The sequence below is a fragment of the Beta vulgaris genome, chromosome 4, assembly GCF_026745355.1.
Source record: "Beta vulgaris subsp. vulgaris cultivar EL10 chromosome 4, EL10.2, whole genome shotgun sequence".
NCBI classification, from domain to species: Eukaryota; Viridiplantae; Streptophyta; class Magnoliopsida; order Caryophyllales; family Amaranthaceae; genus Beta; species Beta vulgaris.
Window position 1 is genome coordinate 54,090,526 of NC_079205.1, and position 27,791 is coordinate 54,118,316.

The 27,791-nt window shown below is 35.1% G+C and overlaps 3 protein-coding genes across 7 annotated transcripts; all 3 read left to right on the top strand.

Moving 5' to 3' along the window:
- The first annotated feature begins 1,213 nt into the window (after nt 1-1,213).
- LOC130589397 (putative pentatricopeptide repeat-containing protein At1g12700, mitochondrial) lies at nt 1,214-10,167 on the top strand. 4 transcript variants are annotated; one of them, XM_057394371.1, is made up of 3 exons: nt 1,214-1,446; nt 3,824-4,178; nt 5,739-10,167. In XM_057394371.1, the coding sequence occupies exon 3, from the start codon at nt 8,112-8,114 to the stop codon at nt 9,927-9,929; it is 1,818 nt and encodes a 605-aa protein (XP_057250354.1). In that variant the 5' UTR covers nt 1,214-1,446; nt 3,824-4,178; nt 5,739-8,111; the 3' UTR covers nt 9,930-10,167. The 4 variants fall into 4 exon arrangements, with proteins under 4 accessions (XP_057250354.1, XP_057250355.1, XP_057250353.1 ...); XM_057394372.1 differs by having other exon boundaries at nt 5,760-10,167; XM_057394370.1 differs by lacking the exon at nt 3,824-4,178.
- LOC104890771 (pentatricopeptide repeat-containing protein At1g09820) lies at nt 1,444-3,802 on the top strand. The gene has a single exon (XM_057394369.1). It carries the CDS (start codon nt 1,494-1,496, stop codon nt 3,342-3,344), a length of 1,851 nt encoding a protein of 616 aa, XP_057250352.1. The 5' UTR covers nt 1,444-1,493; the 3' UTR covers nt 3,345-3,802.
- Nucleotides 10,168-20,216: 10,049 nt separating the features above from the next.
- LOC104890767 (putative pentatricopeptide repeat-containing protein At1g12700, mitochondrial) lies at nt 20,217-23,341 on the top strand. 2 transcript variants are annotated; one of them, XM_048641787.2, is made up of 2 exons: nt 20,217-22,265; nt 22,893-23,341. In XM_048641787.2, exon 1 carries the CDS (start codon nt 20,398-20,400, stop codon nt 22,219-22,221), a length of 1,824 nt encoding a protein of 607 aa, XP_048497744.1. In that variant the 5' UTR covers nt 20,217-20,397; the 3' UTR covers nt 22,222-22,265; nt 22,893-23,341. The 2 variants fall into 2 exon arrangements, with proteins under 2 accessions (XP_048497744.1, XP_010674659.2); XM_010676357.4 differs by having other exon boundaries at nt 20,218-22,265; nt 22,912-23,341.
- Nucleotides 23,342-27,791: the final 4,450 nt, after the last annotated feature.

Below are 27,791 nucleotides of genomic sequence, written 5' to 3' on the forward strand. Positions count from 1 at the left end.
GTTCTTATGCAATAAAATGAATTGAACTAGAATTATGAAAACAAAGTAGTTGAAGTGAACGAAACTATGCCCAAAACAACATGGCGTTGATTTTCGATGCAAACTACTGTTCCTGACTTCTGTCCCCAAATGAGCAAGAATCCGATAGTTTTTGGCAGATTGTTGTAATTATAAACTACTTCCTTCATTTTCATTTAGCTGCGAACAGGCCCGTTCCTAACATATTGGAGGCCTTGGGGCGAACTAAGAAATATGGGCCATTAATTATCAACTTCTATTCTTGACATATATTGATTTAAAGATAATAATGGTCAAAGTTCGAATATGTTTTTTAGCTCATAAAATCTAAATTCATTTGATTTACATTTTCTATAAGATACCCACTAAATTGATGGTTATATATTTTTATGACTTGTCTTCCTAAATTGAGTCATATCTTGCTTCTTAAATTTATCATGTGATCCTTTACACCGAGTTGTCATTTCGAGTATGAGATTTGGATTATGAAATTGGCGCTTTATCCCTTTAGACTACTTAATATTTTTCTGGGTTTGAATTGTGAAAAAGAAGAGGCAACAATGCAGCTCCTCCTTTTTTTAAACAGTTTCACTTTAACATTTGCATTTTTACCAACGTATTAGTTTATCAACATCTAATATCTTTAACTATATTACTTTAGTGATTACAATTATTGTAAAATATAATATTTTGAATGTACACATCAAGATAATTTTTATAGCATTTCATGTTAAAATTTGTTCTTATTAATTATTAATATTATTGGCGAAGTAGAGTAAATGAACAATGTAAACATAAAAGTGAATTATACAATATCGAAGGGGTATGAAATAGCAAGAGGAACATAGTTAATACACTATATAAGAAGGAAAAAATCCAAAAGAAAATAAAATAAAAACCAAAAAAGAGAAAAGTTGAAAAGAAAGACGTAATGGGGTCGAACAAGGGATGTGGAGATACAATGGCATAATTATGTCAATCAGTTAACCAAAGAGCTAACCATATACTACTTAGTAAGTGTAATGCATACAGGTTAAATTTATAACAAATTACAAACCAACAATTGGTCTTTTTGTTCCTGAGCCTTGGACGGACACCCCTCTTGCAGAGGCTCAGAAACGAGCCTAACTACAAGTTGCAACAAAGAAATTTTTTATGTCTCACGAATCACGATACGTCAATATCCCTTTGTTGCAACTATTCTAGACCTAGGAAGTATAACTTATTCTCCCACCTCTAACCATCGTTACAAAAATATTCCCAAGATCCGACTTCCCTAGCCTTGAGGCCACAAACGCCAAAATCATTTCTCCAAAATTCACAAATACTGAAATACATGCAGTTTGGCAACGTGGGCAACTCACACACCGGAAAAACGAAACAATTTGCAGCCGATTCTCACTGCCCAACCCATTCCACCTATCACCGGTAAATTTTCTCTATCTCAAGTTAAATTCCGGTAGTTGAATGCTGAAATGTATGCCTTTTCCCAACTACGTCGGTGTCTTAAATCAGTTAATCACCACTATAATACCCCTGTTTATCCCATCATATCTCTTAATAAATTTGTTAACTTGTTTAGTACTTCAAATTCAACCCAAATTAGTGAAATCCCAGAAACATCAAGTCCAATTTCAGCGATTTCTGAGATCATAGCTAAACAGCATTGGAAAGAATTGAGAGAAATTTTGAAAGAAACGAACCCTAATAATATTTTGCAACAATTGTTTGATTCTAAGTCTAACCCACGTGTGATTATTCAGTATTTTAAATGGTTGGAGGGAACATATGGTTTGTCGCATGACATTGAGGTGTATATTAAGCTTTTTTATTTGTTAGCTAGTGAGAAATTATATGGAGAAATTAGGAAGTTGTTGAATGTGTTTGTGAGGAATGGGAAGTACTCGAATTCCGAGATTTTTCATGCTCTGTCGAGGTTTGGTGACTCTGCTGGGGTTGATTCGATGTTGGTTGATATGTTGATTCAGACATATGTTAGGAGTTTGAAGGTTGGTTTGGCAGTTGAAGCGGTTAGGCGAGCTTGGCAATATGGGTTCAGGCTATCACTTTTGTCGTGTAATCCGTTGTTAAGTGCTTTGGTTGATGAAGGGAAGATAAAGATTATGGAACATGTGTATAAGGAGATGATTAGGAGGAGAGTACATCCTAATCTTGTAACGTTTAACACGGTAATTAATGGGTTTTGTAAAGTTGGTCAGTTGCAACGGGCGAGTGATCTTTTGGAGGATATGAAATTATGGGGTTTATCTCCATCGGTTGTCACTTATAATACTCTTATTGACGGGTGTTGCAAGGGGGCGAGGGTTGGAAAGATGTATAAAGCGGATGCTCTTTTGAAAGAAATGGTGTCAATGAACATTAGTCCGGATGAGATCACCTACAATACTCTTATTGATGGGTTCTGTAAGGATCAAAACTTGCTGGCTGCTTTGAAGGTTTATAAAGAGATGCATATCCAAGGATTGAAGCCTGGTCTTATTACTTATAACCTACTGATCAGGGGGTTTTGTGATGATGGGAAAATTGACGAAGCTTTAGAGTTTAAGAATGACATGTCTCTTCTAGGTTTGAAGCCGAATATTATGACATATAATATCCTCATCAACGGCTTCTCTAAAAAGGGATTGGTCAAAGAAGCTACAGAGCTGCTAGAAGATGCTGACAAAAATGGTTTAATTCCTAGTGTTATAACCTTCAATACTTTGATTGATGCTCATTGCAAGGCTGGCATGATGGATGAAGCTGTTGCATTGCAAAAGTTAATGTTTGATAGAAACATTTCCCCAGATGTCTCAACGTATAATTGCTTGATTGGGGGCTTTTATAAAAATGACGATTTTCAGGCGGCTGGTGATATCTTAAAAGAAATGAAGGTTGTTGGGCTCGAAGCTGATACTGTGACATATAACATAAGGATAGGTGCTCTTTGCCAGAAAGGCAACACAAGAAAAGCAGTTAAGCTACTGGATCAAATGCTTCAGATGGGTGTAACTCCAACTCATGTGACCTATAATACCTTAATTGATGGCTACTGTACAAAAGGAAATCTCAGGGATGCCATGAATATGAGAATGAGAATGGAGAAAGATGGTAAGCGAGCAAATGTTGTCACATATAATGTGCTATTAAAGGGTCTTTGTAACAAAGGCAAGCTGCTAGAAGCAAACAAGCTTCTAAATGAAATGCTGGAGAAAGGTTTAGTTCCTAACAGGATCACCTATGATATAATTAAGGAGGAAATGATGGAGAAAGGATTTGTTCCTGATATCGATGGACATCTTTATAACCAATCTTCTACGTCTTAATCTAGCTCAGAGCTAATTGCCTGAATGCTTTTATATCACTGTTTTGTTGACAGTTGATGATGTTAGATGCTTCTTGCTGCTTCTGGACTTCTGAATTTCCCTTCTTGAAGATATTCCACCCATTGATAGAGAACTGGAAGAAGAATATTCAGAAGTAGATTACATGGCTGCACCATCCTGTATTTGACCGAGGATTATGTCACTGTTTGGCTACACTTATTTGTGGGGCTTGTAATCAATGATCGGCTACCTTTTGGTGTAAGCCCCTCCATAAAATTATGTTTAGTTTAAATGTGAAATATCTATATATGTTGTACGTTCTTTTCCCTCGGGTTAGATTAATTATGAATCTATATGGCCTGACTTGGGAGTTCTGTGTAAGTAATTGATTTACTACAAAATTACCACTTACTGGGGTGGATATAAGCTGACAAGCAAATTATTTGGATCTGTTACTATCTGACTATCTCTACTACCAGGGTGAAGCTGAATGAAAAAAGATGAGCTTCTTTACATAAGAAATGGTCTTTCTTAGATAATTTTTTTCGAAGTAATGTCTATCAATGTTGAGCATGAGACGCCATCTGCAAAAGCAAGCTTTGTTATCTCTGCTGATCAGCTAGACAAGTGCATTTTGAATGCCTTTGTTATGGAATGGGGACCTTAGGCAGCTCGTAGCTTGTAGTTATAAAAGCAGGAGGAAACTGAGAAGCTCTTTTCTCATCCAATTTGATATGTACCTTTTTCGTGGACAACATTACAAGAACATAAATGGAATGGTGGATTGGCAGCATTTAATGTATTCCTCTATCTCAAAAGGAGAGAGTCTAAAAGGTACCAGTTCCTTCTTTTTTTCTTCTGAAGTTTTCCCCTCTAGTTTTAGGAACTTTAGCCTAGGCGCCTAGCTTGAAGCTCCATGCTCTAGAAAAACTAATATACTATTAAGTGCCTCATAGCTTGTAGGAAAGGCAATGATACCTTGGAGACTTATAGAAAATGGAAGACATCCTTTTTGTGTATGAATACACTTATAATGTGTCTGCATCGCTGCCTTGAACATAGAGCAGATGTGACCTTTTATAAGACACATGGTTTCAAGATTGTACTTTTATAAGACTAGGTGGCTTTATATGTTTGAAATATGGCGTAGAAAATATTACTTTATTGCTGCCAGTGGAATTCTCTCGAGGAAGAGGGTGGACCATGGACCTGATGTTTGGACTCGTTTAATTTAAGACTTAAGTCTTCCTAAGTTCATGGTTCTTGTCTTTAATACTTTCCGGACAAAGACTGGGAAATTGTAAGAAGATGGAAGGAAGTTGGGACCAGTGTTACCTAATACGCTATCCAATTCGCCTTTTGAATTCGCAATTCACCCAAAATGAGCCAAAATAAACCAAAACCGACCATGATTCGCTTGTCTCAATTCACAATTCGCGGAGGTATTAGCGAATTAGGTAACACTGGTTGGGACTAGAAAAAGTTGTACTAAACTTTACTTTTTGGGGACCTGCGCAAGTCTGCTTGTCTTCTACTCTCTATATGCTGCAGAAATAGAGGTCTCAACTTTTGGTTTTCTGTTAACCTTTTCCGTTGAAATTTGAATCTTCCTTCTCTATGTATAGACATTTTTCTTTTCATACTTTCAGGATGTAGTATTCTCTTTTTTAGCAAGTTCTGCATCTTTGTGTTTCACTGCAGAAGTATTCGTATCTCACTCATAAGAGTTCTTAGCTGCAGGCGTATGAATATTTATTTTGAAGGGATACGACATGTCATTCGCTGACCTTCTCACTTTTTGAGATGTCTTGGATTAAATCAACAGGGTATATGGCAATTGTTTGCCGGTTGAAATCCCAGTTCTCTCTTATAGATTTTTGGATGGTTGCATTGGGAACAGGTTCAAATTTTTTCTGTACGAAGTGCATTTGTCTAAAGACTTGAAGTTTATTGTCCCATGTGAAAATGATTCCATTGTGTCTTTGTCCATGTGTCTTTGCTTCATGTTGTCCCACTGTTTCTACTGAGAGAGATGGGAGGGGAAGAGAGATCTTTGCCTGAAACATAGACTCATATTGATATGTTACTGAACTCTGTGGTCAGATTCCTCTGATGCTGATGCTTTATGTTGACTTGTTACCACCAAGATGACCTTGGTGTGGTTATTCTTCTATTGCGATAATTTATTGTTCTGTATTGTTCAATCTTAAGTTCAATATTTCGACATTGGACTCCATGACTGACTTGCATCCACCAAAAAGTGATATGGATCTATGAGAATTGTAGGTTGAAGGATGTAGTACATGATGGAATCAAAACAAGAGATTCATCATCTCAGGATATTCTGGTCATTTAGACTCTGATTTTCCTAATCTGATGACTTATTTGGTTCAGATACTGCCAAACCTTGTGCAGAGGCGAAACATCTTACTAGCGCTGAAGGATCTGGTGAAGTCTTACAAGAGAATCGTATGATTCAAAAATCTCATAGACCTGTGTCCAATATAGCTGCCAAAGGGAGTAGGGGACATCTGGGAGGAGCAATACAGCTTCTGAACAGGAAGAAAAAAGGTTCTTTTTGCGAGAAAAGGTAGTTATATTTTAAAAGCTAGGATGTTTTGCAAGGGCAATCTAGAGATGGTTATATGAAGAGCTACAGCTTTGTTCTGCCAGCTTTTTCAGTTGTTAGAGCTGTTGAGGAAATCCTTTTGCCCTCTAGTAAAGTAATTGTAGATGTCCCTAAGACCAAGGAGACAGTTGAAGTTTATCTTGAAGAGGTCAGCAAAATCTAGTTTTCCTACTATACAGGATCTAAATACGGAGTCAGGATGGAAGAGGCTGTTCATGTAGTGTCTCGTAGTTCTGTAATCTGTTCCAGATGTTTCTAAAGTAGGTACTGGAGATGTCCTGTGTCCTGGCAAAGAGGAACAAGAAAGGGCATGTTGTAGATGTCATTTGCTGTATTCTTTCTATGGAAGAGCGCTTGCGAGGTTTTCCATATGATCCATGGCTACAACTTGAGTATAGAGAGCTTTGGGACACCTGTTCTCAAAGCATCTGATGTTTTGTCGCTGAAACTCCCTCTGCTTTTATGGTAATGTTTGTTTTCTAACTTCCTAATTCAGATATTCTCAAGTCAGTTCATGGTAGGCCATTTGTCCAAGCGAGGATAGAAATATAGCTTCTAAAAGATGGAGGTTTGAGGTGTAGTAATATTTCTGAACCTGGATTCTCAAATTTCAATGTTTGGTTTTTAGCCAATGAGTTGGTAATCGGTATGTAGTATGAAAGCTTTTGTAAATCTTGTGTGCCAATGGAAGTTTATGTATCTAATGGGCTCCGTCATCCCAATTTCATAGATATTACCCCAAATCACTTTAGAAGTCAACTTAGCTAAGTGATGAGTGATGACTTGATGACTTTTACTAGGATGACAATATGACATATTACCTCAGTTTTTATTGTAACATTTGCCTTTTTGGTGAGTTAACTAAAATAATCATATGTTGCATCTAAAAAAAAGTGACTAAGTCGTTTGTATATAATATCATGTTGTTCTCTACAAGACCCTATAAAAGCTTTTTCTGCAATGTCGACGCAAATCGAGAAAATAGGACCATTTTTATTACTGGCATTGATGTGGATCTTACTGAATCTGAGTGCTCCTTGTGCTAATATGCCATTATAAACATTTGTCTTTCTTTTGAGTTTTTTGGGGGTATATATTGTATAATCATGAAGTATATTCATGCAAAGGCATAAAATAGCAAAATCAATCAAATCCTTAAAATTTAATTTTAATGCATAAACATCACATTGAACACAACCTGAAAAACAATCAAAGGCATAATATACAAAGAATATCAAATATGCTTGAATTTTAGTTCTCGATATTAAAAAATAACTCAATGAATTTCTACAAATCCTTGCTATCCGAAAATGGTTAACCATTTCTCATTCTCATCATAGTTCCGAAACATAAGTTTTTGGTCGAAGAAGATGAAAAGTTGGTCTGGAGAGAATAATAGGTTCAAAAAAAGAAAATATTTCAAGCGAGAAGAATGGTTACCAATATCGAAGAAGGTAGTAGGGCGTATGAAATCTTGTTCATACATGTGACGTGCCAAATATATCATTTCTCCCTTTTTCCCCCGGTCCACACTACCAGATCCATTTAAGTCGTTTTGCTCTCTCTTTAGTAGATTTCTTTTGTTTGGATTATTGCTAATAGAGAAATTTTAGCCCATACAAGAGATCTCTTGCCTAATTTTGATTTTATTTGTAGAATTAGGATTTAGGCCTCAAATTTGAGCAATTATTAAATTTGTAATTAGGAAATCGAAGAACAAAAGGTGGAAAAGAGATATTATATAAAAAAAACCTTTTAATAGGGCCCACTTAAACGAAAATCTGGACAAAATTTGTTATCTGATGGTAACTTTCGCAAATCTCTAACATAAATGATGGTAAAATTCAAAAATAGTTCTAAAAAGTGGCAAAACTCAAAATCAACAACAAAATAATGGTAAAAGAAAAAAAAAATCATCTTTTAAATATAAATAAGGAAAGAACTCAATATTTCTTGATCTATAGGACCAAAAAACATCGCCTGAGGCTATAGAATGCGAAATTGTATCGAACACATCAAATTGACACCAAATGCTCTTTGAAATTGGTATAACAAACAAAAGAGTGCAAAAAGTCAATTACAAAATAAAGATTTGTATCTCAATTTTGGGTTGAGATTAATGGTCTAACACCACTACGATGAAGCTTACTCCTAAAGCTTTTGCTGCCTTCTTTCATGGTGGTACTACTGGTATTACTCCTTTTCCTTCTTTATCTTTTTATTTTCATTCACGCAATTACTCCATTGTAACTGATGCTATTATTCAAGATCATAGGTTATTTCTTCAATCAGTTAGAGAACACTGCAAATTAGGGTTTTCAAATCTCAATTTCCCCCTTTCTCTCTTCCATCAAATGCTCTCTTTGCGCCCTCTTCCTTCTATCATCGTTTTCACTCAACTCTTCACTGCCATGTCTAAATTGAAGCGTCTTCACCCTCACTCCACCATTATCTCTCTCATCAGAGACCTTGAATTCTCTGGTGTTCGACCCAATTGGTATTCATTGGGTATTCTCACCAATTGTTACTGCCATTTGGGCCGTGTTGATTTCGGCTTCTCTCTTCTCGCCAAAAGACTTAAGCTTGGTTACCCCTTTGATCGTGATTGTGTTATCTTTACTACTTTAATCAATGGCTTTATCCACTGTGATAAGCTTCCTCAAGCTCTTCAATTGCTAGATCAAATTGTTAAGCTAGGTTTCCAACCCAACATTGTTACCTATGGTGCTATTTTCAAAGGCCTTTGTAGGATTGGTGACAATGCTGCTGCCCTCCACTTGCTCAGGAAGATGCAGTCTAGTCCTTGTCAGCCTGGTCTTGTCATATATAGCACCATCATTGATAGTCTCTGTAAGGATAGGCTGTTGAAAGAGGCCCTCGACCTGTTCACCGCCATGAAAAGTGAGGGCATTATACCTGACGTTATCACTTATACCTCCTTAATTAGAGGTCTCTACAACTCCGGCTTCGAGGTCGAGGCTAAAGATATGCTAGCTCAGATGTTGGAGTGTAACATAGCACCAGATGTTATCACCTTCAACATGCTTGTTGACATGTTTTGCAAAGATGGGAATGTTAATGAAGCACAAGCTATTCTAGACTACATGATTGAGAAAGATGAGATTCCAAATGTCATAACTTACAGTGCTTTACTTGATGGTTATTGTTTGCGTGGTCAGATGGAGGATGCCGAAAAGCTACTTGATCTTATGGCCCAAAATGGTTGTGAGCCTGATATTGTAAGTTTTAGCACTATCATTAATGGATATTGCAAGGCTAGAAACATGGACAAGGCCCTCAACTTGTTTCAAGAAATACTTCAGAAAGGGATGAAACCTGATGTTGTAACCTATACCACTCTCATTGATGCATTGTGCAAAGCCAATAGACTTTCCCTTGCACGCCAGATGTTCAAGGAAATGGGAGTTCAAGGAGTTATTCCAGATGCTGTCACATATGCTTCAATGCTTGATGGCCTATGCAAACATATGCTGCTTGATGAGGCAGTGGCGTTACTTGAAGAAATGGAGGATAATGGTGTTAAGCCTACTGTTGTCATATATAATATCCTAATGGACAGTTTGTGTGAGGCTGGGAAACTCGTAGATGCATTAAAATTCTTCTCAGATCTTGTATTGAAGGGCCTACAACCTGATGTGATAACATATAATACAATGATTAAAGGTTTATGCAAGAAAGGGCTCATGGATGAGGCTATCCTATTGTCGAGGAAAATGGAGGAACACAATTGCTCCCCTAATGATCGTACTTATAATACAATTATCAGAGGATATATTCTCAACAATGACTTATCGAACGCATTTCACTATTGTGATCTTATGGTTAGCAAGGGATTCAAAGGTGATGCTGACACTTTCTCGTTATTTATTCGCCTCTTGTCTTCTGATAACTTAAGTGACTCATCAAAGGACCAAGTGCGGAAATTCATCAATTAATATAAGCTAAGTTATTACCTGTAATACTCGTATTGGTGGCCTAATGGAATCTAGTACTACATTGGATGAGTATCTTGCTGTATCTTTTAGTTTCTTCGTTTTTCATGTCAAGTAGAGCTCATTCTTTAGGACAGTCATCTTGGTACCCTTTTAGTAACAATGGGAACTGACTAATTCTCGCTTTTGTCTTACCAAATGTCATTTACATGATGGATTTATAAACATTTTCTTCGTATTATCTTATAAGATTTCTGTTATCCGTAGGTGCTTATATTGTTATATGTGTAATTTCTCACAGAAGAGCTGTGTCTCGGTTGAGCAGACTACCTGACGTCTTTGTTATTATTTCTTATTTGATTAGTCATCTTGTATGTATGGCACACTAAATGATTTGTTCAATTGACTATTAGGGTATATGCAAGCTCATAGAATTTGTTATGAAGTCGAAATGAATATTGAACAACTAGATTCAGGTACTTTTATAGTTGATCTGTAGTTGTATATCAGCACTAGAGATTAGATAACCATCTTCAGTGTGTTTGATATTTATTTTTTTCAAACAGACTAATTATTTTCCATAATATTCTGTTATTGTTACCGAAATGCTTTTTTTCTGAATTCGATATTTTTTTTTGTTGAGAAAAACTATCTTGGTGCAGCACTCAAAGTTACATCTAATTAGGAAGGAAAAGCTTTCAATCTATTTATGTATTGTGTGGGAAGTGACGATTAGCGAATCACGAATGTAAACCTTTGAAGCAATTGGTGTATCATTTCTCTTTGACTTCCGCACTATGCATATAAGCCCCCACCCGACCATATACTTTTTACTAATATTTAGTAAAAGAATGTTATGTTCGACATATGTTGGTACACTGGTATTGCAAAAATATGTAGTAACTAGAGATAGGTAGTGCTCCAACTAGTTTGACATATGTGGTAACTGCAACAAATTGGAACATTACCTCTGTAGTAAAAACAAAGGATTTTCCAGCATTTGGCATATGTGGTAACTAAAGATAGCTAGTGTTCCAATTACCAGGTTTGAGAAACTTAGTTTACAAGACTGATGTTCAGTTGCAAGTACTATTTCCTCCGTCTACTATGAGTCTATGACAGAGTCCACACTTGGGTGATTATAATTAGTTTGCTTTTCTTTCTGCTTGAAATCCTTTTTTTACCTTTTTGGAGATCAGTGTTAAATTTCAGACAGGTCAGTGTTTTTTTTACATGTCTAGCCGTGATTAATGACTAATCACGGCTTCATGTTTCTCGTTCTATCAGACTGACCATCTCTAAGAATCAAATTGGTATGTTTTCTTTTTCTTTTTTGTCCCGGCCTCCCGAGTCCCGGGGACATGTTTATGCATCTTCATGTTCACCCTTGTGGCTTCCCCTCCTATGAGAAATGAAATGTCCTAAAGCTGTTACTTTATTGGCAAAATTATTAGATGTATCATGTATGGACTTGTCCTTATATGTTAGATAGATGGGCTTAGATTCTTAGCATTGAGTTGAGTCATGGGGATACGGAGGTTGCAGCGTAAGTTCTATGGAGTAATTCTCTCCTCTACTGAAAATGACGGTGAATGTTGCAGGAGCTAAGCTCAACTGCCAGATATTAGTTCAAGTTATGAGAGAATAACAGAAGAGAGACAATTCAGAATAATGAGAGAATAAGATAGAGAAGAGAGATTTGTTATTGATTAATCTCTTTGATGAATCATTTACAAACTAATCAGTAACTATTTATAGGCAAACTAGTTACAAGAATAACAGTCAACAGGATCAATAACAAAACATCAACAAAATCACTAAATCAGTTAGAGTTAATAACAGAATAATCCAGTAACTAAACCTTCTGTCATTATTATTGTACAGGGCCCCAGTTATAGTTATGACAGTCCTGAGTCCTGACCACTAAAATTTTACCGTTTTTATCTCAAACAGGTAAGAGTAGCAATATTTGTGATTTTTGAACTTTTGGAACTTTGAAAGCAGACATCAATTGCCAAGTTGAAGAAGTTATCCACAAATAATGGATAAAAATGTTCCAGTACTATTAAAAGTACAGGTTGAATACTCTGATAATGGAAAAGTTCTCAATAGTGGAAGTTTGATCCTTGATTCGTAGAAGGTTTCTGGTTCAATTTTTTTTCAATGTACACCAATATTACCAAAGAAGCCAGCTTCATCACCCCAAACTAGTATAACATGGGTCTTGCCATCTTGTTCATTTACGTCTGCTCTGATGATATGGATGTTTAATTTCCATCGAAGGCGCAGTCACGTAGATGTCATCTAACTCAGTATCTTCCATTATCAGGTGCTGCTAGGTTTTGTATCAATAATTGATTCAATGTGTGGTCTAATCGTGTGAATCTGGACCCTGGACTAATGTGGCTTCTCTATTCTTGGAGTATGCTGGCTATAAAGCGTAGACTCTTAACCTTGATAGGCTTTTTAATGCACCTGCTAAAGAAGATGCTTTCCTTCAGATTAATAGAGGAAAATTCGGACAGCCAGTTGAGTGGCAGAAGCAATTACTAATAAAAAGAGACCGTCTGTAACCTTATGTGTAACTTTTGTTATTTTATCTGGTAAGATAAAACTGAAGTTGACAAAGCTGAAGCACGGAAGTTGATTGAGAAAGTGGTGGGAAACATAGGCCTTATCAAATGCAATGTACTATTGTGACCTTATAGTTAGTACGGAAGCACGGAGGATATGTTGTCAACAATGACTTATCAAATGCAATGTACTATTGTGACCTTATAGTTAGCAAGGGATATGAAGTTGAAGCTAATTTCTCGTTGTTTATTGGCCTCTTGAAGAAACAAACAGCAGAAGGACCGGCTAAGGAAGGTCACCAAATGAATTGAATAAAAACAATAGAGGGTAATTATGACTAAATTTTGGAGATATGGGAGATCTCAGTATAGTTGAGACGTACCTCCTTGTTGTTTGTAATGTCTAAAACGATACGAGTCAGGCGTTAGAATACTTGTGCTGTGGCTTGAGATTAAGCTTTTAGTTGCTTTGTCTACTTCATGACCATCTTATTTCATGACCTGTATTTCCGGTCCTTGTGCTGTTTGTTTCTTCAGTGTATTAAGTTGGATGTCTGCTGATAATATATTGTGTTATGTTTCTATCATAGAAGAAGCTGATGAAGCGTCCTTTCACTGTGTTATTGTCGATTTAAGTTTCTCTCTTCTTGACAAAATCCAAGTTGGCTATTCCCTCATTGTGTCATGTTTACAACCTTAAATCCTTAATCAATGGCTCTATCCACAATGATATGATATCCTATCTCCTAATTGAGAACACACCCATATTACATTGAATTTCGGATTGATCACCTCTTTTAACTCATCAGTTTGCAGCGCCCTGGTTCGAAGCAACTAATCTTTGGTCTGTCACTTCCTGGTGTAGCTATTAATTTATATTGTTGCTGTTAATTTTTTGTTTAAGAAGCTGATCATTTTGTTGACAACCGGTCAGTTACTGTTTGATCTGGTGATTGGAAAAATTACGAAAAGCATGTGACTCTTCCAGGTTCCAACCTGTGATAATCTTTAGAAAAGCGGAGTCATGGTTAATGGTACACGCCTTAAGTGTAACAAAGAAGTAGAATCATCTGAACAGATCATTGACGAGAACAGGTGACGGGGAAGATGATGTGTCGAGTGTCGTATCTCTTATGATTCTATCTTTAGTCTTGGAGAACACTGCAATATGGCCACCGATGAATTTGGTGAGCAGCAGGTCAAAATTTGGCTCATCTTAATTTTACTGTAACTCCTTCCTGCATTGTTGTTAGTGAATTGTGTAAGTTGCAATGTGAGGCAGTTGAAGATATCTTTACCATATTTGTGGATATATTAGAAATAGTGAAAATTTCGAATCAAACTTTTTGTGCCAGATGACATCTTATGAAGCAATGTCAATAACCCACGGCTTTTAGGTTGTTTCGTTTTCCTTCTGTGTTGTTCGTTGGTGAACATTATCAAAACAGAGTCCGAATGCATTAAGTACACACGTCTTGATTTTGGGTTCCCATGTTCCATCAATTGATCTCTTTACGTCCCCTTCCTTCTACCATTGTTTTCACTCAACTGTCATCTACAATATCCTAATGGATAGTTTGTGTGAGTTGATCACTTGACATGGAGTTAAAATTATGTCTCTGGAAAGTTTTGGGCCAGTTTTCTGAATATTGAAGTAGTTGAGCTGTAGATCTACCTCATGGCTCACTGTAAAAACTAAGTATTATATTAGATTGATGTTTAATTTCTTTAATCTACTGCTTAGTTCTCATTGAATCATATGTTTAGATTCATGTCTTACTCAAATGGCACCCTTAGCTTTGAAACAATGGTTTCCAAGTGATCTCTTAGTTATAGGATTATGCCCAAAAAAAATAGGTGATACTGAAGTCAAAATGTGATATGTGATGATTGGAAGCTAGAGGCAAAACATATGTAGGAAATTTTCCTACTTATGGATATGGATGCAACAGGATTCATAGCACTCCCCTTAGGCCTGTGGCTCCTGATGATCTCCTTTGGCTCTTTACAGAAGGTTATGTTTTTCCCCTCGATGCGCTTACCCCGCCCTAGCTTACATCATCTGAAGAGAACGCCTTCGTTTTCAGCAGTTGGTAGATGGAATTATCCTACCCATCCATTCTTTCGATGTAATTAGACTGGTAGTGTGTAGTATATAGTACATTCTGTTGATTTGATTAGTAGGTAGATGGAATTATCCTACCTATGAATTGCTGCACGAATCTAAAATGTGTTCACATATGGAATGTTAGAAAATATTTCTTATATTTCCTAGAATATAAATGGTAGAAGATGATTTCATTTTATTATTATATAGTAGTAATATGTCCTCACATCATTTGCATAAAGGGAGCACAAAGCTTTCTCACCTAGTACTTGATTACAAAGACATTCTTGAATTTAGATTTCTAGTAGAGTTGGCTAGATCCTACTAATACAGTAATATATAGTTGAATCACTTTCGTTATACCTTTTCCATGTTGCTTCAAGAAAAGGAATGTGCATACTTTAAACATCCATTTTTTTAAGACAACTTCACTTTCTGTACAATTTGGTTACTAATCCATGAGCCTAGCACTGTCCAATATCACTGCCTGATACATCTAAATATGGCAAACCCTCCAACAAACAATAGACAGGGGGAGTAGTCATATCTCCTAAGCTACTCCCATAAGCATTCCAACAGAAGGGCTGCAATTTATGCTTCTGACTTGTTACCGGACTCGTGGACAATGCAGGTAGGAGCTCCAAACCCGAGAGGGTGATGTTGGTGCAGGCGACCGAGTCGCTGCATGCCAAGCGAACGGGTGGTGTCCGTGGGTCATAACTCATAAGTGCCCTTGATATTAGAATATGAAATTGTGTTGATGGAAATAGCTGAGTTTTGGCTAGAGCAGTTCGAGGAGAGGCAATAGTATTGGTCTATGATAATCGGGTTTCTGACCGTGTCCATATGGATCGCTTCGAAGGTCACAACGGATACTGATCCAGATCCGCCTTGCCATGTCTTGATTCGGACCCCATTGTCTGAGTGCTTGATCAGACAGTTGGTAACTGTGATGTTGGATACACATGCTCTGGAATTATGGATTCCTAGGCTCCCAATGCTGCAGGGTAAATCAAAATTGAAAGTCCAAGTTACCACATTAGCTCACTAGAAAACTAATTCCTCCGTTTCTTTTCAATTGTTACACTTGCACTTTTCACGCATGTCAATGCATGACTTTGACGACATATAGTTTTAGTTTTGTTTTTGTAAAAATTAAAAAAATAAATACATATCAATAAAATACATGTTAAGATTATCTAACAATATCCCACATGACTATATTTTTATTTATGTATAAATCATAAACGATGGTCAAAGTGAAATTTATGAATAGTGTAAAATGTTAAAGTGTAACAATTAAAAAAACAGAGGTAGTACATATTAAGATCTTGTATTGAAGGGTCTGTAGCCTAATGTTAAAACATACACTATTATGATCAAAGGCTTCTGCATGAAAGGGCTCATGGATGAAGCTATCCAATTGTTGACAAAAATGGAGGAAAATGGTTGTTTCCCTAATGATCGTACCTATAATACAATTATCAGAGGATATATTGTCAACAATGACCTATCAAATGCATTCTACTACTCTGAACTTATGGTGAGCAAGGGATATGAAGCTGAAGCTGATACTTTCTCGTTATTTATTGGCCTCTTGTCTTCTGATAATTTAAATGACTCGGCAAAGGACCAGATAAGGAAATTCATCAAATGACTTGAATAAAAACAAAACAGGATAATTATGAATTTAATTATGACTAAGTTTTGAAGGTATGGAAAAACCGAGAATTTTGCAATTTCATTATTGTTGAGATGTTCCTCCATTGTGATTAGTTATTCTGAAATGGTACGAGTAGGCTATGCTTTAGTTTCTGTCATAATTCTCGGTCTCTCTAGTCTTTTCCATAGTTTTGAAGGTATGTAAATGCATATCTGGTACACATTCATACTTCTTATTCAGGATGCCTCCTGCACCTTTATGCCTTTGATATTCAAGTACTTAGATGATGCTTGCAAGTTGCAACACAAGAAAGGAGATAAACTGGTTTACTGAATTTCATAAATTCTATTCGATGAGTCTGATCTTTTTTCATTTGCATTATACAATGACCGGATGATACATTCTCCAAAAAACCTTTAGGGTGGATCATTTGTGTTAGCCTGGAGATGTGTTGCCATATTATAATCGCGCACTGTTTGAACTAATTGTTCACCTACTTTGTCTAATGTGCTAAGCCTTGTTTTTTATTTTTCCGGATTGTAGAATATCAGCTGCATTGCCCAAATATAGAGGGCGTTACTATGAGAAAATTGACACAACAGTTTTGCCATATGAAGTTAACAGATAGCTTTGTTGGATTTTTGCAGAGAAGCAGGAATGAGGAAGACGAAAAACAAACACTAGAGTTGCTGTTTAAGTATTATGTCCCTTGTGGGTATTGTGGCTTCACTCTTACAAGTCTGGCATCTGAAGCACTACTTCCATAAAAAGAAACTTATATAGTTTCCTTTATCTAATCTGATCAAGGATTGTCGAGAAGTTGACAAACAAAGAGCAAAGGTTTTGTTGTCTCTAAGGAGGACACTAGATAGAGTTTGAGCAACAATAACTATTTTGGACCCCAAACCAAAAAAAATCTACAATTTACTTCTAGTGATTTGATTGTTTTAGTGCAAGTATTGTTTTGACGGGATTCATTTACTTGTTTTACTGATATTGTGGATATATTCTCAACAATGACATATCATAATTCTATAATGGTGATTTATGGTTAGAAAGATTTGAAGCTAATGCTCAAACTTCTCTTTGTTTGTTTGCCTTTTGTCTTTGGATAGCTTAAGTGACTTATCAAAAACATCTACTGGAGTTCATCAAGAATGACTTGAATAGGAAAAGAAGTAATTATGGCTAGACATGGAGATCTTGTAAATCGAGAATCCCGCTTTATGTATTGTGATGATCACAGTATTGTTGAGATGTTTCTCCAGTTTGATTTGTAATGCCTACAATGATATGAGTTAGGCGTTAGGTGACTACTGACTTGTGCTTAATGAAGCGTCCGTTCAGTGGTTGCTATTTTTCTCTCCCTCGTTGTCGATTCACTTCTCTAACGATAGTTTTCCTCCTTATCATGTCACCTTTACAGTCTTGATATTGGGACTATTTGGTTGGAATTGTCTGATGGTTGGTCTATAGCTGTGATCAAAATTATCGAGGATCTGATATCAATTTGGTTGGATGTGTAACTTTTAATCGATATGGAGAATGTATGGGTGATTTTAAGGGTTTTCGACTCAGAAAATAGAGATAAATAAAATCAAATTTCAGAGAGAAAAAGCGTCTTCAAATTTATTACATTTATTATGCTCTACCTCATTATCTCTATTCCTCTCGCGAGAGCTATTATTCTATTATTCTATCATTCTCTATTGGATATATTAGTAAGTTTTATTATAAATAAATCAAAATTGTATTATTATGAACCTTTTTTTTTTTTTGCAAAGAGTAGTAAGTGTATGTTTGGGTGGAATAATATATGCACTCTTGAATTTTAGAGGATAGTGGGAGCAGGTATAAAACAATTAGGGATGTGGGTGAGATTTTTGAGGGGGCGGGGGTGTGGAGAGACCATCCCTATAGGGGTTCATTAAGGTGAAACAATTAGCATCGAAATATCAACGACATTTCTATTGTAGTCATAATGAATATGATCATGAAAATCTAATGGTTTTACAATGTTTCCTTGACTGGCCCTTTAAAACCTAAAATCATACGGGAACAACTAGATTTCCATGGTCATATGTATTTCTCACCACATGAAATTCTCAAATTACCTATATGTTTTCTCGTGACTGAAACAAACATTTTGTGCATAATAGATTTTATCATGGCTGAAACAAATTGTGTATGCCAAAGCTTGAGCTTCCACTTCAATTTTATAAAACTACTCCATTAGGCCCTATTTCTTTGGACAAGTTACAGTTCAGTTGAGTTCAATTCAATTAATTTTAGTTCAGTTAGTTAATTTAATTTCAGTTCAACTATTTTTCTCTCTCATTTTTACTTCAATTCACTTCATATTAGTTTAATTCAGCGCAAAAGGACATGACCTTAATCATCATACTTGATTTTACCCAATTCACAATCATACATTTTTTGTTCAAATATTTAAAAGGTGCTTAGTGTATCTTGTAAAAAAAAAGTATACATATAGTAAAAAAAAATGTGGTACACTTAGTTTAATTTAAAAGTAGTATATTAGAAAAAGAACATCATTGTCGACTTGTGCGGACCTGGTTCACAGTATAATTAGTGTGCATCCGGTTCACGCACATGAATCGGGATCCACACTACTATAATATATAGAAACCCACTATGCATGTCACAAATATATACATTATATAAGAGAGAAGTACACTATATCACAAACAAGTACAATATAACACATTCCCCTCAAAAAAAATACACTTTAACACATAGAAACACTATCACAAAGGAACACTATAACTCTTGCAAAAAAAAAAAAAAACACTATAACACAGAGAAATACAATATACCACATATAAACACACTATATCGAAACTGACAATATTATCCTAATATTCTATAACAAGTTCAACTGGATAATAAATCTGGTGATAAACGCTGTTTTCTCTCGGTCTTCTTCGGCCATCTTGATCTGCTTATATCAAGAGAAAGCACGACAAAGCCAACGAATATAACAATGAACCTCGGCTAAGGAAGCGTCGGGGTCCATACCACGCTTCAATTCAACGTTTTTTGCTTCATACGGTTATGAGATGCCGGAGGTGAATCTGAGGGAGGGGCAGCCCTCGCCCTCGGGGCTTTAGGATATTAGTTAATTGGAAACAGAGCTCTTTTATCGCGGAATTAGACCTGCTATTAACGTCGGCTTATCTGTTCTATACAAATATATTAAAAGGCGTGCGTGACAATGTAAGTCATGTCAATTAACAAAAGTAAAATTAGCTTGTAACAAAATTTGAACATGTGACCTCTTGTTATTATACATGACGTAATTACCATCTCCATCCAACTTTTAATCATGATTTAAGTGTCCATATTATTATATTTGTACCTTTTAAATGTTGAGTTTTCCTTAATATATTTTAATAGAAATGGAAAAAAAATGCATATATCAAATTTAGAAAACAGTACCAATTCGGAGCAATGTCCGAACTCAAATATTAGTTATATCACAAAAACTGAAAAACAAAATAAGAACTTGGAGAGAGAGAAAATGAAGAGTTCGGATCCTCCAGAGTTTTCGTGAAACTCTACAAGGTAGAGTTGTATATGAGCCATACATTTTAAAATCAAGGGCTCATATTGATGGAATGAAAAGATTTAGGGGTAGATTTTGATGAGATAAAATTATTAAAATAGGGAGAATTTTGGAAAGAGAATATATGAGCTATTGATTTTTTTATCAATGGTTGATATTGCTCAAACTCTACCTTGTAGAGTTATTTTACAACTCTAGGATCCAAACACGAAAAATGATTATATACTACATTTTCTTTTATAATTATACTAATTTGTGTAATAATTATTCTAATTTGTGTAATAATTATCTTATTATTTTTTGCTGAATATACTACCGAAAAGTACGGCGAGAAGAAAATATTTAGAACATGTCTGATTCTGATATTTCTGGATCGAACTTAGCTTTCCATTGAACTTGAAATTTACTCGTTATTTTAACCATTTACCCAAATTGAAGGTGCCTTCACAAAATCACGCTTTTTCACACAACTAAAATTTTGGAAGAAGACACACTCAGACTCAGTGAGAAGAAGAAGACTCAAAACTCAACACTCAACAGTTATGAATTTCTGTTGCAGAGCTGCTTCTTCCTTTGCAATCTTTCATGGCGGAAAAGGTACTTTCTTTTCCCCTTTTCAATTTCATTTTCGAAATTACTCTCATTTCTCCAATGCACGAGATGCTGTTAAAGAAGATCGTCAGTTGTTTCTCAAATCAGTTAGAGAGCATTGTAAATTAGGGTTTTCAAATCTCAATTATCCCCTTTCTCTCTTCCATCAATTGATCTCTTTGCGTCCCCTTCCTTCTATCATTGTTTTCACTCAACTGTTTACTGCTATGTCTAAATTGAAACGCCTTCAACCTCACTCCACCCTCATCTCTCTCCTCAGAGAGCTAGAGTTATCTGGTATTCGACCCGATATGCATACATTGGGTATTCTCACCAATTGTTACTGCCATTTGGGCCGCTTTGATTTCGGCTTCTCTCTTCTCGCCAAAAGCCTTAAGCTTGGTTACCCCTTTGAGGGTGATTGTGTTATCTTTACTACCTTAATTAATGGCTATATCCACTGTGATAAGCTTCCTCAAGCTCTTCAATTGCTCGATCAAATTTTTAAGCTAGGTTTCCAACCCAACATTGTTACCTATGGTGCTATTTTCAAAGGCCTTTGTCAGATTGGTGACAATGCTGCTGCCCTTCACTTGCTTAAGAGGATGCATTCTGGTTGTTGCAAACCTAACCTTGTTATATATAGCACCATCATTGATAGTCTTTGTAAGGATAGGCTGTTGAAAGAGGGCCTCGACCTGTTCACCGCCATGAAAAGTGAGGGCATTATACCTAACGTTATCACTTATACCTCCTTAATTAGAGGTCTCTACAACTCCGGCTCCAAGGTCGAGGCTAGATATATGCTGGCTGAGATGTTGGAGTGTAATGTAGCACCAGATGTTCCCACCTTCAGCATGCTGGTTGACATGTTTTGCAAAGACGGGAATGTTGATGAAGCACAAGCTATTCTAGACTACATGATTGAGAGAGGTGAGATTCCAAATGTCATAACTTACAGTGCTTTACTTGATGGTTATTGTTTGCGTGGTCAGATGGAGGATGCGGAAAAACTACTTGATTTGATGGCGAAGAATGGTTGTGAGCCCAATATTGTAAGTTTCAACACTATGATTAATGGATACTGCAAGGCTAGAACCATTGACAAGGCACTCAATTTATTCCAAGAAATACTTCAAAAAGGAATAATGACACCTGATGTTGTTACCTATAACACTCTCATTGATGGACTATGCAAAGTTGATAGACTCCCACTTGTCCGTAAATTGTTCAAGGTTATGCAAGGTCATGGAATCTCTCCTGATATTGTTACATATGCTTCATTGCTTGACAGCTTATGCAAAAATGCGCTACTTGATGAGGCAATAGAATTACTTGAAGATATGGAATATAATGGTGTTAAGCCTGATATTGTCATCTACAATAGCCTAATGGACAGTTTGTGTGAAGCTGGGCAACTTGAGAATGCAGTCAATTTCTTCTCGGATCTTGTATTGAAGGGTTTGCAGCCTAATGTTAAAACATACACTATTATGACCAAAGGCTTCTGCATGAAAGGGCTCATGGATGAAGCTAGCCAATTGTTGACAATGATGGAGGAAAATGGTTGTTATCCTGATGATCGTACCTATAATACAATTATCAGAGGATATATTGTCAACAATGACTTATCAAATGCATTCTACTACTCTGACCTTATGGTTAGCAAGGGATATGAAGCTGAAGCTGATACTTTGTCGTTATTTATTGGCCTCTTGTCTTCTGATAATTTAAGTGACTCGGCAAAGGACCAGATAAGAAAATTCATCAAATGACTTGAATAAAAACAGAACAGGATAATTATGACTAAGTTTTGGAGGTATGATAAAATCGAGAATGTTGCAATTTCATTATTGTTGAGATGTTCCTCCATTGTGATTAGTTATTCTGAAATCATTCGAGTAGGCTATGCTTCAGTTTTTATCATAATTCTGGGTCTCTTTAGTCTTTTCCATAGTTCTAGTTGTCATCTTACTGGGATCTGATTTGTTTACCTTTTCTACTGGTTCTTATTGTTTTTATCAAGCTATTTCAGCATATGAGCTTCTAAAAAGTGTTTAATGTTATTTAAAGTTGATTTCCATTTTGAAATGTTGGGATAAACTCCCAAAATTCCTAATATTATTAGTGGTAAAGAAATAATAATAATAAAAGAAGAAGACAAATGAAAATATGCTAAGTAATGCAAGATGTGGCAGTGGAAGATCGGAGATCCTTACCATTAAGGCAAAGTTATAAGTGGCTAATGAATTGGTCAGTTAGTTTCTTATTGGATGATGTTAAAAAAAAAAAAGCCCCCATGTCAGCTGATTATTGACAAGCTAAACTATCTATAGTTCATTATGCATGCTTTGTCTGACCTGAGTAGAAATCAAAACCAAAGTTGTTGTAGCTTCATTTGGTCTTCTGATGCTCCCCAGTATCTTTGCTTATAATCTATCATCAGTTTTGAATTGAAGAAGTAGGCTATACGCAATTGCTATTTAAATTGCTTTGGGAGAAATATCCAATCGCAGCCTGTTACTGTTGAAGAGAACAAAGATCGGAAGAAGAAAACTGTGAAGTGAATTACAGCACGACAATCAGTTGCTGTGGTCTGTGGATGCTTAAATTTCGCTTCCATATAGGCAACCTTTCATGCATGCATACATCTTATACGTATTTGTCCATTATTTGATTGCTTAATAGTTGTAGTTCCTGACTTAGAAAAGCTGAAATAACTTCAACTTGAAAAGATACCGAGGGAGCTAGGAGGGATTCTAGTGGCTGTCAAGCAAAAAACTGAGACCAGTCATGACATATTAAATGATCTTCGTCTGCTGCAAGAACAAAACCCTACTGAAGAAACAATCATAGTATGCCCTGTTATATGTACTTGAGATCACTTCCTTTAAACAAATACCGTTTATTAAAGTTGTCTTACCACTTACGAGCTTTTGGTTCTTTAGTTGTTAAGACCAGTCAATAACAGTGGTAAGTTGTATTTTATGCCTTTGCTCCTAGCTTGGTGATTGATGAAAGTCTGAGGAGTTCGATGTTGTAAATTGCATGAAATTTTTTTATGAAAACTTTATGAGTTTATTCACGGTTTCGCACGCAAAAGATGGGGCACAGAGGGAATGAGAATATTTATTTGCTTTTATCGTGTATTTCTTCTTTGTTTTTCATTTCTTGGGTCTGTCTTGTTCTGGCTCTTCATAATTGCTGAACTGCTGCTGGGACATGGCTGGTCTAGAAACTTGAGATTCTTCATTAATTTGCCAAACCTGATTTGGCTTAAAAGTTAACTTGCTTCAAAGTCTGTTGATTGACGTGACCAATTCGAATGCGGAATTGATGATCTATCTGACCGGTGAACTATCCGTCTGAAGCTTGCACCTGATCCTGTAAATTTATCCTCCATCCTCCCTTAGTATTAGTTATTACTTATCGATTTTATCAATTTCTTGTTATTAAGTACAGTGCTGGTATTGTTCTTAAATGAAATTCCTCTTAAGCAAGACTATGGATTTACCTGATGCAGCAATTCTGACCTGAATCAAAATATAATCTGGATTCTTTGAAACTAGAATTACTTGTGCTGTTTCCCATGAAAAGCATTACTTCTGCAGTTCTGCCTGGAACAATAACTTCCCCTAAGAAAATGTTAGTATCTTATATTGGAGATACCATATCACAATTCTTTTCTTCAGATGATTTTTAGTTAGTTTGTTACTCCCTCCGTCTTTTTTTAGTTGTTACATCTTACTATTTAGATAATTCTCTTTTTAGTTGCCACATTTGCCAAATATTTCTACTTTTAATATGTGGTATTATATTTTATTTACTTTTACACCCTTATTTTTGTCATCATTACATAAAAAGACAGCTACTTTATGCTTTATTACTCTACTTTTTAATGATTCCCACATGTTTTATTATCTGTGTACTAAAGTAAATGTAACAACTAAAAAAAGACGAAAAAAGTTTATAAATAGTTGGATTCTGTTTAATTAGTTACATACCTATGTATTTAGACGCAGTGTACTACTCTCCTAGCTCTTTATATACTAGCCTTTATATGCACGCGATGCGTGCGTTAATTTCAAAATTTGTTATTCTATTAGATATTCCATTCGTACTTTATTTATGATTAAACTTAAATGTGAAAAACTCAACAGTTAGATGAATTTAGATATATTAATTCGCTAATGTAAAAAAATAAAAAGGTTGTGAGTGATTGTTAACATTAATTTTTTGTGAATGACTATTGAACAGAAAAAAAATAATGAGTTGGTTTAACTTAATTAAAGAGTATCAGACTTTTCATGTGCACGTTATGTATGCCATTTTTTTTATAAGGTATAAATATTTTGTTCATTTAATTTTGGATTGAAGTATTTGATGCATATACCATTTTAAACTTGTTTTAAATGGCAAGTTGGAATGAGAATTTTTAAATGATTTGCTTTTGTAATTCTTTTCATTCCATTAATTAGATCATTAAGGGTATTTTAGTCACTTCAAAAGAGGACACCACACCTCCTCCCTTGGCTTATATAATAGAGATTTGGCTTGTAGCTCTTTACAAAATTTTACTCAAAGAGTTTTCTCAAATAATAAAAAGTTCTCTCAGCCAAAAATTTTGGACATCGGAATGCAATTTCTGAGAATCTTATGACTGCGAAGAACTTTTGTAGGGTTTTTTTTTAGTATGAAGTAAATTATCAATATTCCTCTTAAAAAAAAAAAGAGTAACTATCAATATTTTAGATGCCTGATGATATTATGAACAACTACTACTTGCTATTTGTCGCGCTTTATGAAAATAGATCTAATGCTCAGTTTGGAAATGATAATTGGATTTCAAAATGATGGATTTGACCCAATTTACCTGTTTGGAAATTCAAAACATTTGAATTTGGCCCAATTTCATGTCTTAATAAAACTAGTTCATTATTGGAGTTTCCAAATACCAACTAAAAGCTCAAAACATTCGCAAATCTCTCTCTCTTGTCAATTTCTCCCTTGTTGACACATTATAGCTCAATCTCTCTTAGGTTCTCCCTCTCCTCTGACGATAAAATTGGAATTATGCTTTTCTTTTTCACTTTGATTCTTCCAATTTCTCTCTTTGATATTTTTTTTGTTTTTTCTGTTTAATTTTCATTTTTTGCTATATATTTCTGTGCTATTTTTCACGGATGGATTCATTTTCATGATATATACTAGTTTTTATATGCACGCGATGCGTGCGAAATACGTAGAAAATTAATTTTTTTTAGGAAATATAGAAAATTAAATTAACTGTTAATTATATCGAATAAATTATGGATATTTGAATGGTTGATGTTTTTTTTTTGTAATGTCTTTTTTATTTTTTAAATTAGTTAGGTAGTTTTTTTTTATGTTTAAATTTTTTATTTTTTTAATTAAAGTAAGTAGTTAGAATAGAAATGTAATGAGGGTAAAATGGGATTTCTAATATTTTGGTGTCCTACCCCTCTTCCCATATAGAATAGAGACTAGCCTTACCTGCACTGCACGCAATGCGTGCGATAACGTGTGATAATATATGAAGTAGAAAATAAATTTAATTGGATAGAAAACTGTCTATACAATTTTGTTTTCTCAAAAAACTGATGTACAATTTAAATATCTAACTTTCCCCCCTTTTTTCATTCAAATTAATTAGTTAATTATCCCCCTATTTTTTTTTCTTTTATTCCTTTTTCAATTTTTTGGTGTCCTCCATGTGTTGCCTTATATAATAGAGATATATTTGTTTCTAATCATTTACTAATACTTTTTATGATTAGAATGCAATTTTTTTGTGGTTATTAGGGACTTGGGTTTATAATTTGCAGAATTTTCGTTTATAACTCAAAATGAGTTTTTCTTGTAATTAGGGTTTTTAATTTACAAATTCAAAGTCTCTTGTTGATTCATAGAATAAGATTTTTTGCACTACTTGTTTATCAATTTTTTCTTTCATTCATTCTTGATAATAATTGTTGATGTTTTGATTTAATAAGTTTGGTAGAATTCTTGATTGATATTACTAACTAGTAGTTAGTAGTTTGTTCAAGTTAGTATTTTTAGATTGGATTTCAAATTGGTTTTTGTCCTAAATTCAATATTTGAAATTTTATGTATTCTCAAACATCTTGTTAGAATTTGAAATTCCAATTTGAAATTATTAAGTTCCCAAACACTCGATTTGAAATTGAATTCCGAAAATTGAAATTCTGAATTTGAATTGAACTATTTGAATTAAAAATATGGATATTCAAATGCAACCTAATAAAATTTTAAAAACAACAAGCTCTTATTTAGTAACATTAGTGATTGACGAAACATCAGAAGTCAGAACTTAATGGAGCGCACTTGCATCATCTCTCAGCTTTTTCCCTCCCAAAATTTGACTCCTCTATATAAAGAATGAATTAATACTATTGTAAAACAACATAGCCGAGAATATTATCATGTCATTGTTACCTTTCTCTCTATTGCTAAAAGAGTGGCTAAGAAATAAGATCATGTCATGTAAGGTGATATAGAGGGATTCTCAAAACCAAATGCTCCAGAAAGGGTCACTAATAATTAAATTTTACTCTCCTATCTTTCTAATTGGGGAGTTTTGTGAAACTAGCTAATAAAATCGACTTTTCATGAAAAAACTATGTGGTTATAAAATGTTCTAAAAAACTACAAAGTATAACGTTTAAGGTTTGCAGAACACTATCTTATATTAAAATGTGGGGGCTGACTATTTTTATGATGTGGCCCCTGCATATTTGTTCCACTAACTTGGACAACCCATATTTTTCCTTGGGTAGAATAGCATAGTAAGTACAAGTATTATTAGCATATCAAAAATGTGTTCCTCATCATGTCATTAATATCTTTTATGTTTGCTCGCGGTAATTGTATCCCCTCTTTCCATCCCATTTTGCTGAAACTCTTTCTCTCTTTCTTTTCTTCGTTGTATTTCTTGAACCCCTCATTAATATCCCTACATCAACTCCCCTAGCCTACTGCATGGAAGAAGAATTCAGTATAATCGAATGGAAATGAGGGGAAAAGAGGTGCATGTGACACACATATGGGACGGTGGGAGTATCAACAGTAGAAAATTGGTCAACCTTCATATTCCATCTAAGGTAATACTCCCTTCGTATTAATATATAAGACTTTTATACAAAATTTACTTTAACCATAAATATCTAGATATGGCAAGTAAAATTTATATTGACATGAACTGAGATTAATTAACCGTCAAAATTCCACCTTGAATACTTGCATGCCTAATAGTATGAAATGGAAGGAGTACATAGTACAGAGTACTTCACAACTCAAAAGGTTT